Raw genomic sequence first — 13,887 nt, 5'->3', positions numbered from 1 at the left:
GGGTTTAAGCTTTGAAGAATGTATATTATTATATTTTGTATATATTTCTATGTAAAGCTTTTATGTATTTCTTTTATTTCTTTGTAGAACACTGAATTACCTTGTGTTTCAATGGTGCTTTATAAATCCATTTCACTTGCCTTCCCTTATAGTCTGTTGCCAGGTTTGAGAATGATGCAATAAACCAGCGCAATAATTTCAATGCAACATCAGTGTTTTATGCATCTTGAGACCTCAATATTTTATGACTTGACTGCTGTTTTGTTCTTAGACACTTTTTTTTTTTTTTTTTACAGTTTTTCTCAATTGATAAAACATTAAATTCCATTCACTGCACACAGCCACCAACTGACTGCACACATTTTTCAATACTGTAAGTGCTTGTGCCTTGAGTGTTGCTATCTGAGCCTTTGGAAATGGAATTGTGTTCATGTGTGCATTTTTAAAGACAATTAAAGGTCTCTCTCTTCAAATCTGTCTGTCTGTCTGTCTGTCTGTCTGTCTGTCTGTCTGTCTGTCTGTCTGTCTGTCTGTCTGTCTGTCAGTCAACTGCATCCCCTCAAATGGAAAAGTCTTTTGTCATGAAGGTGTGACACAGAAAAAGTCAAAATCATAATTACTTGCAGATGTTCTTTATTGAACTGACAATTTAAACTTGGAGCAGTATTGAATAGAATTACAACATAAGCATAGAAAGAACCTGATTTACTTAAATCATTCAGAGATGAATCATTTTGACGTGTAATGAAATCACTTGTTTTAATATTTGTCAAAAGAGAAAAATCCCGACTGATACTTGCAAACGACCATTAAGAAACACTTGATTGATTAAAACCACTGAACTGTCTTAAAGAAAAAGTTCAAGAAGAAAAATCAAAATTGAAATCCAAAAGTTAACCACAGTGATTATGCATGTTGATGATCTCTAAATGATTTAAAGGAGGGCAGAATATATCTAATCTTCAGCTGTGGTAGAGCCCTTATGGTCACAGTAGTTCTGCAGGTGACTGGCGTAGTGGGGCAGCAGGTTATAGTGGTGGCTCTGGAGTAGTTCTTGGAGTTGGTGGAGGACCTGTTGTTCTTTCTGGAAGAGCCCCAAAAGGTTCTGTTGCCCACAGAGAGAAAGGTGGAGCTGATGCAGGAGCACCTTGTGGTTGTTTACAAGCAGGCATTGCTGGTAGTGAAGTGGAATTTGCTGGTGGTGGTCACTTGGCAGTTCTTCTTGTTGTTCCAGCAGCTTGTTTTGGTCACCAAGCAGCTTTAGATGCAGGTTGAAAAGCACCAGTTGTTGTTGCTGGAGCAGCTCAAGGTTTATCTTGGCTGACAGTTGCTGTAGTTCCTGCAGCAGAGCTTTTATTTGTGCTAACAGTTCAGGTGACGGAGTGTAAACTGTTGTTGATTCAGTAACAGTAGTTGTCGGCTCAGGAGTGGTTGTAGTTGTGGTTGTGGATGTGGTTGTGGTCGGCTCAGGAGTGGTTGTGGTTGTGGTTGTGGTTGTAGTCGGCTCAGGAGTGGTTGTAGTTGTGGTTGTGGTTGTAGTCGGCTCAGGAGTGGTTGTAGTTGTGGTTGTGGTCGGCTCAGGAGTGGTTGTAGTTGTGGTTGTAGTCGGCTCAGGAGTGGTTGTAGTTGTGGTTGTAGTCGGCTCAGGAGTGGTTGTAGTTGTGGTCGTGGTTGTGGTTGTAGTCGGCTCAGGAGTGGTTGTAGTTGTGGTTGTGGTTGGGGCAGGTGTAGTTGTTGTGGTAAAAAGGAAACAGGTTGGTGTAAAAATAACTGTTCCCACTTCTTCCAGGAAAGGCAGATTTCTGATGTCATTAGCGATGTCACACACATTTGAAGTTCCACATCCAGCAACAGAGATCTGTTGGCGATCTATCAAGACTGTGGATGAAAAGATTGAATTTGAGTCAAACAATTTCTTCATTAGTCATGACAGACAAATATATGTTGATGATTAAAGTACGAAGAAAACAGATTCAGAGTCTTCTGTATGTATAGAGAAAGAAAAAGTGTATTCATGATGACTTTGAAATATATATATCAATCTTTCTCCTGTTCAAAGGCATGCAGTGATTTTAAGATTTTACACTCATGAAACAAGTTTAAACAGAAGTAAAAATGATTCAGAGATTTTTTTTAAATGTACAATAAAAATACTCACTATCTGACTGAAAGCAGGTGTCCTCCTCTCCTCTACAACTCACTACAGCGTCACACTGATCAGTGCTGGGATCACAACCATCGCATTGTATTCCATTTACTGCAGGAATAGCAGGGACTGAAACAAAAGAGATGAAACCACAGAGTGAATATTCAAGCCTTTTAACTTTAAAAGTATTTTGAAATATTTGTTGTTAATTCTTTTCATCACAATTCTTCTGATCCAAATATACTTACAGCTTAGGGTCCTCAAGTTGCATTCATTCACGTCATCACAGCACTCAGCATTTGCAACTGTGTGTATCCCACCCAGGTTGGCTGCAATAGTCTGTGTGCCTGTGGTTGGACAAACAGCGGGACCTGCACAGTCCCTGTAGATTCTCTCTGTTCCATCGGTTTCTGTTGTCAAAAAAAGAGCATTGTGAATTTCATGGAACACATGTTGAATTTTTCAATAGTTCAGTGAAAAGGAAAAGATGATATGAAGAAAAGAATACCTGTGATGAAGGCATTCAAACACATTTCTCCAGGCGCACATTCAACTGTCACTCCGAAAGCACAGCTCAGATCATTGAAATCTGTACATACGTGACACTCGATTGCTCCAGCTGTAATGGGAACAAACAAAGAAAAATAATATTTTTTGAAAAGAAATGTGTGAACGGTGAAATGTCTGAAGATCCTGAATGTCTGAAGTCTTTGTCAGAATATCATTTAGATTAAACATTGAGCTTTAATCCTGGTTTATACATATGTACATAACTACTTTCACAGTTTTAGTTTAGCTTTTTGTTCTTGAATTCCTATCTCCAGAGGTTTTTCCCTGTGCTGTCACATTTCAATATCTCTCAGAGGAATTAATAACTAGTTATGTTTCATCTATTATTTTGATCCGTCATTCATTCCAGAAATCAAAGTAAAACTTAACAGCTTCAGCAGATTTACTAATGGATACATGTTATAATATTATTATTATCATTAAACTTTCTTTTACAATTTCTAAATTGTATTTCCGTGTTAATAATAAATGAACTTGTGTTGTACCTGCATAAGTTGTATTGTAAAATAAGTTTGGTTACCTGCGCTGGAGAATGCCCACAGGAGAGCGAAAGAGAGGATCAGCTTCATCATGATGATCAGGAGTTTTCAGGAGTCTTCCTGAAGGCTGGATCTGTCTCTACTGAGCATCACTTGCCTTTTTATATTCATTTGCTGAAATAATTGAAGAAAATTAAATGCGTAAGCACCTTAATTACTGGGTGTTTATGTACATTGTTCGAGGATAATCCTTCAGATACTCCCCATGATTCATGGGAACAATCCCCACACCCCATTTATTTAGAAGAGATGTTCCTCTGCTCAAAACACTGAAGGCCTCTGAGTTAAAAACAATTTAAAAAATTGTTGATTGTCTTTGCGTGCACTTTGGACAATGAACTGTCCACCTCCCTTTATTTTCCATTTGACAATTGAATAGTTTTGTGTCAGCTGTGAAACCACGCACCCTGTTCTACAGTTTTACATTATATCTATGAATATTTAAACGCTCCCTGAATCTTGAAATAGCATCACATATATGGCTACAAACAGATGCAGCAAGCATCAGGGTTTCACGTTATTTGTTGATGTGTTTGTTTTTTCACACATTTAAATTGAATCATTACACAACAAATCTTTTTAAATTCTCATTAACGTGAAGGACTCCACTCAGCAGGAGTGGTCCAGATCACGTCTTTAAAACGTCATTTCCACACTTCCAGAAGACGTCTTCAGGGAGGCCAGAATGAAAGTTTGTTTGTACGTCTCTCCTGGACATTGCATTGAGGCCCTGTCTGGACGTCACATGAACGTCCAGACAGTTTGAAAGTTTGAGAACTCCAGCTCAAACATTCAGTGAGTTACAAGTGCTGAAGCAAAAAGTGTTACAACCATCCCCGGTCTCCCCTATATTCTAAACTTTAAAATATATTTGGGTTGCACCCATAGTATATGTGTCAGTGTTTTGTTGTGTTGTTCCCCACATTGCATCAGTTCAATAGCTAATCAAGAGTAATTTTTTTTACCGTAAAAGTATAATTATGTGTATAGAAAGAGATAAAGACAGAAAAACAGAAGATAAAACAGTGCTATGTGAATGTACCATACCGTCTCCACGCGATAAAACAGACCTCCAGAAATGTGGATACTTCACCGATAACAAAAGGTTCAACTGAAGAAAGGAACGATACAAATTAAGGGCATCAGTAATTTACATGTTGAAAACCGTGACGTAGTACCAACCATAGTACCAGGAGTTGTTGCTGCAATGGAAATAAAGAGCAGCAGTGTGTAGAGGAGAGGATGAGTGTGTTTTTACCAGAGTGCGGATAAAAAGTTTAAATACTTTTACATACTCAAGTAAAAGTGTTTTAACTGTAACATAATATTTCTAAAATAAAAATAAAAAGGAGGCTTACAAAAAGATTACTGGAGTAAGCGTATTTGAATTACTGAAGTGATGAGTAATTACTGAGTAATCGTTCATTAAATTACAAAAGCTAAAAAATAGAGTGAAACAATACGACATGAAAGTAGAAACAAATGCATCTTAACAAAAATACATTGAAGCAACCTAAGCCAAATCTTTTTAAATCCTTTTTATATGAAGTGATAACCGTTAAAAAACGTGTTTCACATTAGTTTAAGTTCATTTGGACCTGTGCTTCTCCATTCTCTCAACCCTGTGTTTGGGTGACTTTATTTTGGTCAAAAACTCAGGAAACTGTCTTTATATTAATGTTTTATTAAAGGACATTTATTTCAATTGACCTGGTGCTTTATGAAGAATACTGCAGTACTTTGTCATGTTAGACACATCCCACAAGAAGCTGCCCTGGGCTGTTATTCTTGAAAAACCAGAAATATTGGGCGTGCCTGGTCAGCCTCTAATTCTGTAGAACTTGACTAGAGTTCATCCTGATTCTGAATCACTTCAACTGGTTCCTTTCAATGTGGAGGAGTAACAACTTGAGTTTGAAAACTCAGTTCAGTTGCTTGTATCCACGACCTCAGTCTTTAGGTCGTGACCCCTTCTGCGCTTATCTTTCAATTAAAACCGCTGGAATCTGTTGATCGACTTTTCTGGGGTCGGTCGGTTCGATTCTGTTCCCAATTCACGTGAATATATGAATTAGTTTCTCTATGTGTGTGTGTGTGTGTGTGTGTGTGTGTGTGTGTGTGTGTGTGTGTGTGTGTGTGTGTGTGTGTGCGTGTGTGTGTGCGTGCGTGCGTGCGTGTGTGTGTGTGTGTGTGTGTGTGTGTCCGCGTTGATACCTACATATGATAACAAACTGCTGCCGCAGTATTGTGAGATGTTGTGCATACATTCAATTATTCCTTTAGTCAAGGTGGTTGTAGTATTAATTTAAGCCTGGGATTTTCAAAACTTGTGTTGAGGGTCACATATAAAAGCACTCTTGAGAAAAAGTAAGTGTGAAAACCAAAAGAGGAAGTGCAAAACCAACTATCTATTCATTTACACGCACACTGAGAGAGACAGAGACAGTGTTACAGTATATTATTGCCACTTTTTTCATGTAATAAGTTTACAACTTTGTTTCTAGAAATATCCAAAATCTCAAAGTGGTGGACCTGCACTCTAACAAAACCCAGACTTATGTTTGATGTTTATTAATTAATTAATCAATTAATTAATGTTTTTATTATTTTGCTGATCTTGGAGAGAAACCGTTTCAGGCAAAGCTAAACAGACGTTAAAGAAATAGTCTTTGAATTTAAATAAAGTCTCTGTGTGTTGAGTCGACATTAATTCCATGGTTTTCCCTCAAAAAATATCCATTAAAAGCTTCAGTCTTCAGTAGAAAAACAATGCGATTAATTCCAATTAATTACAGAAAATTGTGCAATTAATGAGTAAATTTTTTTAATCGATTGACAGCACTAATATATATATATATGTATATATACATATACATAAATATATCTAGATAGATAGATAGATAGAGAGAGAGAGAGAGAGAGAGAGAGAGAGAGAGAGATAGATAGATAGATAGATAGATAGATAGATAGATAGATAGATAGATAGATAGATAGATAGATAGATAGATAGATAGATACACATATACTGTACATCCCACATCCCACAGCAAAATACATAAATTAATATACCAAATTCTCCCGATTCACCACATTCCTGACAGATTACTAATAGAAAGTAACAATACGCAAGGCGCACAACATTCCGCCGTAGGGCGTAATTTTGCACATTACTTTGCAACACCGCAGAACAATAATGGTGACGTGTGTAAGGACTCGTGATGATCCGCCACCGTTTCGTGCTCTTACTTGTAACACATGAGTAAAGGTCGCGACTGTCCGTGACGGCACGAGACTCCTCGACCCTGAATCATATAATTCAGGTCAATATCGTGATCCACAGTCAGGAATTGAGATTCTCTTGTTTGCTTGTTTGTGTGTATTTATTTTTTTCCTCTAGATGTTTCTTTAAGTTGGAGTCTTGTGATTTTTACAGCCAATAGCTTGCCTTGCACTGTGATGAGCCCATTTACAAATTAGAACTTGATGTTGGTTTGTTATCCAGTGGTGAAGGTGTTAGCACCCAGCCATTGATCGAGGCTCCACAGGTTTTTCAATCATGTTCCTTATCAAGAATCTTTGTTTTGAGTTTGTGTCGTCAAGTCTTGCACTGCTTGCACACTGGCTTCATCTGAATCTATCAATTTGAATACAAAAATGAAACCTTGCTAATTAAGGCTTGTTTTCTAAAGATAATAGTAACTGAATCATACCTTTTTGTTTTTCTGTGAGGTAATGGATTACATTTGTTTGTTTGTTTGTTATCTGAATTGTGTAACACAGCATATAATCCCTTCCTCCCTAAGCCTAGAAAGCCACCACCTCAGTTTTTTGTAGAAGAGAAGTTTTTACTGTCTCCGATATTAAAAACATCTAATCATAAAGATAAATGAACCCAATATTGAATTGTTTTATCTGTATCCATCAGTAATTCGGTTGACCTATTTCAATGAAACCAATATGAGACCTTGGAATTCTAAAATGTATATATGTACGTACGTATGTATGTTTTAAAGGAAAAGGAAAGAAAAAAAAAAAGGAACTCTCAAATGTAGCTCGGTGTCATGGTGGTGATAAAACTGTAGTTTTTCCATCTTAAAAGTCAGACCAAATCTGTTGTATATTTATTTTTTTAAAAGAACCTTTATGAAACATTATAGGAAACAAGTCAAAATCCTCTCAATTAGCAAATTGTGAATTGTCAAATTTTTGGTTAATTGACTAAACTTTGACCAAGACTACATTCAAATGAATGTGATATTTTGGAGGTTTTCAGGCCATGGGTCAACCCAGGACTCGCTGGAGAGATTGGTCAGGGAGCGACCTGGGGTACCCTCAGAAGAGCTGGAGGAAGTTGAAGGGGGTCTATACACTGAACAGGAAAGAAGATGGATGGTTGGATGTTAAATGTTAAAATAAAAAGCTGATTAATTGAACCGACCAAACTTTTCTGCTTTCACTAAAAGATAAATCAAACAAGTTGAAGGTTTTGATTACGAACACCCCTTCACCCTTGTAGGGTAGTTTCTTCACCATCCTCAAACTGTGGTCCTCTACCTCTGCTAGACTCTCGGGAGTTCCTCATTTTTAGAGAGATGTTCCACCAGGTACTCTGTCGCAGCCACTTGGTTGTGTCTCTCCATTTATGCTGATCCTGCTTGCATATTCCTTATATCCTATTTAGGGTTTCAGGGTAGGGAGGTGCTGAAGCCAGTCCCAGCTACCTAAGAGTACACCTTGGACAGGTCGCCGGGACCTTTAGTCATCATTCTAATATTTCTAACCCCCTACAATGACTGTATTCCACCATAAGGGCCACAGATACAATGCTGTGTCTAGATGACTTTCAACATTCACACACTCTTTCTTTAGAAACTACCATTCTAGTTAATATCTGTAATACAAAGATAGCTTGGTGAGATATGAATGTAATTTCTCTCCATTATTTTTGAGCAGCTCTAGAGTTGAATGCAGCATTCTTCTATGGACGGCGAGCAGGTGTACCTCAGACCAGGTGAAGAGTGATGACAGCTGTCTCAGTGACAGTTGGGACAGTGAAGTGGAATATCTTAGTTACTTGCAAAAGAAGTTCCAGATTGGCAAGATGCTCTTCCTGATGGTGATTCAATAAGACTGCCCATTCAGTATTTCAGAGACTTTTTTTGGTGCTGAACCTTTGTACAAGATTGTGGCACAAGGCAATCTGTACTGCAACAAACTGTAGTGTACATCTTGCATTCGCCCGGGTCAAAGTCCAGTGCATGCCGAGTACAGCAGGTGGCAGAAGTAAGGAAAGAAAATCAAACATGTCATTTTACTGCACGGACTACATGGCACCCAACAATAATGACAGGCTTTTCAAAATTAGGCTACTTATTGACTCACTTCTACCCAAATTTCCCACTTTTTACTGAACACAAATTGTTGTACGGTAATGAGCAAATGGTTCCATTCAAAGGCAGATCAACTCTGAAGCAGCGCATTCAGAAAAAACCATTCAAATAGGGGCTCAAAATTGTTGTGCTTTGTGACATTAAAGATCTGCGGCCTCCATGAACTATTTTCACCGGGACAATTGATCCTGCATCAGGCCAAGCAGACATTGGAGACAGTGGTAACATTGTGCTAAAGGTGGTACAAGTTATCCATGATAATGTCAACCACCTGCTGTACTTTGATTCCTCCTGAATCTGTTTTTTTGCTCTTACAAACAAGGGGATCCAAGGGGATAGACTGACTTGAAAAATGTTTTAGGAATTTCTGGCACTGAACTGGTTTTATTCTTACTTTCAAGATAGGGACTATTCTGTGTCAATAAGTAATTCTGAATCTGAGCATATGAAAATCACTTTTGGGGTTCTTCAAGGCTCCATCCTAGGGTCCCTCTGGCTCAGATCATGGAACATTACACCATCTTCTACTATAATTGTGCAGATGACACACAGCTCTAACCCAGAAAGAACAGAGTTCCTTGTTTCTGGCCCCAAATAAGAAAGGTTATAAAGGTGCTACTCATCCAGAATGCCGCAGCCAGAGTCCTCACCAACACAGAGACGGTGCAGCACAGACAAGCTTCAATCTGCACTGACTGATGTGTCAAAGGATTGAAGTATTAAACGTACTTCTTGTCGATAAAACTTTTAACGGTCCTGGGTCTAAATACATCTCAGATTTACTTGAAGAATATGAAACATCCAGAGCCCTGAGATCTTCAGAAAAAGCTTTACAAAGAGTTTGAAGAGTCAGAAGAAACAAGGTGAAGCAGTGTTCAGTTCCTACACTCATCACACGTGGAACAAATTTCCTGAACTCGCTCACTTCTTTCAAATCAGGCCTTAAAACATTATTATTTGATCAGCCTTTCAGTTAAGCAATTGATTGTAATTATGTTATGAGTACATTTCTCTTTATAGAACTTTTATTTTATTTATTCTCCTTTTTATGGCTTTCTTAATCAGCTTCTTTCAATGTATTCCCTTTCTTTTCTTGTGTCTGAATCCTGTGATAAATAAAATTGCTTTGTCTTACCAAAAAACACAATCCCCTTGAATATAAAACTGAGCGAAAATGGTAAAAATCCAAGGTAAAAATCCTAATCACTTACAAATGTAGTTTTATTGAGCTGAAAATTAAAACTTGGAGAAGCAGTGGATAAAATTAAAAGTCAAGTATAGGATGAAATCAAATTACATACAAAGCATTTTGACTTAGATTATAATCCATCCATCCACTTTCTTCAGCTTATCCATTTCCAGGTCACGGGGGTGGCAGTCTGAGGACCGTCACCCAGATCACATTGCACCAATTAAGAAGCTTCCTGCAGGTGGTGAGCCCACGGGAAGGTGGCACCCGGCGTGAGACAAAAACCCACTACTCTGAGATTGTGAGTCTCATGCTCTACCAATTGAGCTAGCCGGGGGAGTAGATTAAAATCCTTTCCTTTTAATTTACCAAAAGAGATAAAAGTCACAATTAAAAGATGTAAGTGAACCACAGTGATTGTTGAAAAAGTGAGTAAGGACATACCTTTATTGATTATTTGAGAAGCATAACTTTAATAAAAGAGAAAATGAAACGAAAAAACATAAAAAAAAAATCAAAAAACTTGATTGACTAAAATCGCTAAACTGTCTTGAAGGACAATCATTTCATAATTCTACCAAAGAGAAAAATCTAAATTCAAATCCAAAAGTTAATTACATAAGATGAATAAATTATTGAACAGAGAGGGACTGATATCTAATTTTCAGCTGTGGTAGAGCCCTTATGGTCACAGTAGTTCTGCAGGTGACTGGCGTAGTGGGGCAGCAGGTTATAGTGGTGGCTCTGGAGTAGTTCTTGGAGTTGGTGGATGACCTGTTGTTCTTTCTGGAAGAGCCCCAAAAGGTTCTGTTGCCCACAGAGAGAAAGGTGGAGCTGATGCAGGAGCACCTGGTGGTTGTTTACAAGCAGGCATTGCTGGTAGTGAAGTGGAATTTGCTGGTGGTGGTCACTTGGCAGTTCTTCTTGTTGTTCCAGCAGCTTGTTTTGGTCACCAAGCAGCTTTAGATGCAGGTTGAAAAGCACCACTTGTTGTTGCTGGAGCAGCTCAAGGTTTATCTTGGCTGACAGTTGCTGTAGTTCCTGCAGCAGAGCTTTTATTTGTGCTAACAGTTCAGGTGACGGAGTGTAAACTGTTGTTGATTCAGTAACAGTAGTTGTCGGCTCAGGAGTGGTTGTAGTTGTGGTTGTAGTCGGCTCAGGAGTGGTTGTAGTTGTGGTTGTAGTTGGCTCAGGAGTGGTTGTGGTTGTGGTTGTAGTCGGCTCAGGAGTGGTTGTAGTTGTGGTTGTAGTCGGTTCAGGAGTGGTTGTGGTTGTGGTTGTAGTCGGCTCAGGAGTGGTTGTGGTTGTGGTTGTAGTTGGCTCAGGAGTGGTTGTAGTTGTGGTTGTGGTTGGGGCAGGTGTAGTTGTTGTGGTAAAAAGGAAACAGGTTGGTGTAAAAATAACTGTTCCCACTTCTTCCATGAAAGGCAGATTTCTGATGTCATTAGCGATGTCACACACATTTGAAGTTCCACATCCAGCAACAGAGATCTGTTGGCGATCTATCAAGACTGTGGATGAAAAGATTGAATTTGAGTCAAACAATTTCTTCATTTGTCATGACAGACAAATATATGTCGATGATTAAAGTACGAAGAAAACAGATTCAGAGTCTTCTGTATGTATAGAGAAAGAAAAAGTGTATTCATGATGACTTTGAAATATATATATCAATCTTTCTCTTGTTCAAAGGCATGCAGTGATTTTAAGTCCTTACACTCATGAAACAAGTTTAAACAAAATAAATAAAATAAAAATACTCACTATCTGACTGAAAGCAGGTGTCCTCCTCTCCTCTACAACTCACTACTGCGTCACACTGATCAGTGCTGAGATCACAACCATCGCATTGTATTCCATTTACTGCAGGAATAGCAGGGACTGAAACAAAAGAGATGAAACCACAGAGTGAATATTTAAGCCTTTTAACTTTAAAAGTATTTTGAAATATTTGTTGTTTGTTCTTTTCATCACAATTCTTCTGATCCAAATATACTTACAGCTTAGGGTCCTCAAGTTGCATCTATTATCGTCATCACAGCACTCAGCATTTGCAACTGTGTGTATCCCACCCAGGTTGGCTGCAATAGTCTGTGTGCCTGTGGTTGGACAAACAGCGGGACCTGCACAGTCCCTGTAGATTCTCTCTGTTCCATCGGTTTCTGTTGTCAAAAAAAGAGCATTGTGAATTTCATGGAACACATGTTGAATTTTTCAATAGTTCAGTGAAAAGGAAAAGATGATATGAAGAAAAGAATACCTGTGATGAAGGCATTCAAACACATTTCTCCAGGCGCACATTCAACTGTCTCTCCGAAAGCACAGCTCAGATCATTGACATCTGTACATACGTCACACTCGATTGCTCCAGCTGTAATGGGAACAAACATAGAAAAAATATTATTTTATGAAAAGAAATGTGTGAACGGTGAAATGTCTGAAGATCCTGAATGTCACATTAGCTTGTCCTATATGGGATAAATCTTGTGCCAGTAGGAAGTGAATTTTAATTCTTTAAATCTGAATCAGAATGGTCCAATATGAATGCAATTTATCTGCATTTGTATCTCAATGCATCTGCATTCGACTTGTCTTGCCTGACCAGGTCCTGGATGTGTGGCACAAAATATTTATGGAAAAAAGGGAATCTTACTTGAGGGAAGTGAAAGTCAAAAGTGAGAATGAATTAGGGAACAGAATTTTTCAACTGACTGAAATACAATTTAAATTTTTATCATGACACACATTCAAACCAAGTTATTCAATATTTATCCCACAGTCTTGTACCTGCATAAGTTGTATTGTAAAATAAGTTTGGTTACCTGTTCTGGAGAATGCCCAGATGAGAGTGAGAGAGAGGATCAGCTTCATCATGATGATCAGGAGTTTACAGCGGAGTCTTCCTGATGGCTGTATCTGTCTCTACTGAGCATCACTTGTCTTTTTATATTCATGTGCTGAAATAATTGAAGAAAAATAAATGCGTAAGCACCTTAATTACTGGGTGTTTATGTACATTGTTCGAGGATAATCGTTCAGATACTCCCCATGATTCATGGGAACAATCCCCACACCCCATTTATTTAGAAGAGATGTTCCTCTGCTGAAAACACTGAAGGCCTCTGAGTTAAAAAAATGTAAAAATAGTTGATTTTCTTTGCGTGCACTTTGGACAATGAACTGTCCGCCTCCCTTCATATTTTATTTGACAATTGAATGGTCGTGTGTCATTACCTTTTTAAGCTTGTCATATATAAGTGACATGCTTCCAAATTTATTGTCAGAGTCAATGTGATTTAGAGTGTGTCGTTGGTTTTGTGTATCAGACCCATACCTGTCATGAAAGAGGTTTGGGTTCGATTCAAGGTGGTGTCATATTTTAGTTATTTATTTCATTGCGTCACGTCATCCAGGGGTCTTGTCTGGACGTCATATGAACGTCCAGACAGGACCTCCATGGAATCTCCAGGAAAGACGTACAAACAAACTTTCATTCTGGCCTCCCTGAAGACGCCTTCTGGAGGTATGGAAATGACGTCTTAAAGACGTGATCTGGGCCACTGTTGCTCGCTGGGACACGCCCTGTTTTGTTCTCTTTTGTTACAACACCTATCATTTCACTACACCCTAACAATCTTGAAAACTGAAATGTACGTCAGCTGACAACAATGAATAGCTGTCTCTCTGAAAAAGCTGGCGTTCTTGCATGTATTATGGAAAATGCATTTATGTGAAATTTGTATTACCTATTAGCATTATGGTTGTTTTCTCACTAATCAAATAAAATGTCTATATTCTAAACTTTAAAATATATTTGGGTTGCACCCACAGTATATGTGTCAGTGTTTTGTTGTGTTGTTCCCCACATTGCATCAGTTCAATAGCTAATCAAGAGTAATTTTTTTTACCGTAAAAGTGTAATTATGTGTATAGAAAGAGATAAAGACAGAAAAACAGAAGATAAAACAGTGCTATGTGAATGTACCATACCGTCTCCACGCGATAAGACAGACCTCCAGAAATGTGGATACTTCACCGATAACAAAAGGTTCA

At 38.3% G+C, this 13,887-nt stretch overlaps 2 protein-coding genes across 2 annotated transcripts; both read right to left on the bottom strand.

The window, feature by feature from the left end:
• Positions 1-616: 616 nt before the first annotated feature.
• LOC308115439 (uncharacterized protein) lies at positions 617-3,339 on the bottom strand. The gene is made up of 5 exons (XM_080472949.1): positions 3,237-3,339; positions 2,655-2,765; positions 2,395-2,556; positions 2,159-2,275; positions 617-1,878 (listed from the first exon to the last, which is right to left on the bottom strand). The coding sequence occupies exons 1-5, from the start codon at positions 3,286-3,288 to the stop codon at positions 956-958; spliced, it is 1,365 nt and encodes a 454-aa protein (XP_080329075.1). The 5' UTR covers positions 3,289-3,339; the 3' UTR covers positions 617-955.
• A 6,509-nt stretch (positions 3,340-9,848) lies between these two features.
• LOC308115441 (uncharacterized protein) lies at positions 9,849-12,820 on the bottom strand. Its single transcript, XM_080472951.1, has 5 exons — positions 12,657-12,820; positions 12,095-12,205; positions 11,835-11,996; positions 11,599-11,715; positions 9,849-11,345 (listed from the first exon to the last, which is right to left on the bottom strand). Exons 1-5 carry the CDS (start codon positions 12,706-12,708, stop codon positions 10,492-10,494), a joined length of 1,296 nt encoding a protein of 431 aa, XP_080329077.1. The 5' UTR covers positions 12,709-12,820; the 3' UTR covers positions 9,849-10,491.
• Between the last annotated feature and the right edge of the window lie 1,067 nt (positions 12,821-13,887).

Source organism: Lipophrys pholis, assembly GCF_963383615.2.
Source record: "Lipophrys pholis genome assembly, chromosome: 10".
NCBI classification, from domain to species: Eukaryota; Metazoa; Chordata; class Actinopteri; order Blenniiformes; family Blenniidae; genus Lipophrys; species Lipophrys pholis.
Note: the sequence above shows the minus strand (reverse complement) of the source record. Positions and strands in the feature narration are given on the sequence as shown.

Excerpts from the sequence above, each read along its gene's own strand:
- LOC308115441 (XM_080472951.1), bottom strand. The coding sequence starts at position 12,708 with ATGATGAAGCTGATCCTCTCTCTCACTCTCATCTGGGCATTCTCCAGA. Across the intron at positions 12,206-12,656 it reads CTGGGCATTCTCCAGAACAG|CTGGAGCAATCGAGTGTGAC; the intron begins GTAACCAAACTT and ends TTCCCATTACAG. Across the intron at positions 11,346-11,598 it reads CACCTGCTTTCAGTCAGATA|TCTTGATAGATCGCCAACAG; the intron begins GTGAGTATTTTT and ends TTTCATCCACAG.
- LOC308115439 (XM_080472949.1), bottom strand. The coding sequence starts at position 3,288 with ATGATGAAGCTGATCCTCTCTTTCGCTCTCCTGTGGGCATTCTCCAGC. Across the intron at positions 2,766-3,236 it reads GTGGGCATTCTCCAGCGCAG|CTGGAGCAATCGAGTGTCAC; the intron begins GTAACCAAACTT and ends TTCCCATTACAG. Across the intron at positions 2,276-2,394 it reads CAACTTGAGGACCCTAAGCT|TCCCTGCTATTCCTGCAGTA; the intron begins GTAAGTATATTT and ends CTTTTGTTTCAG.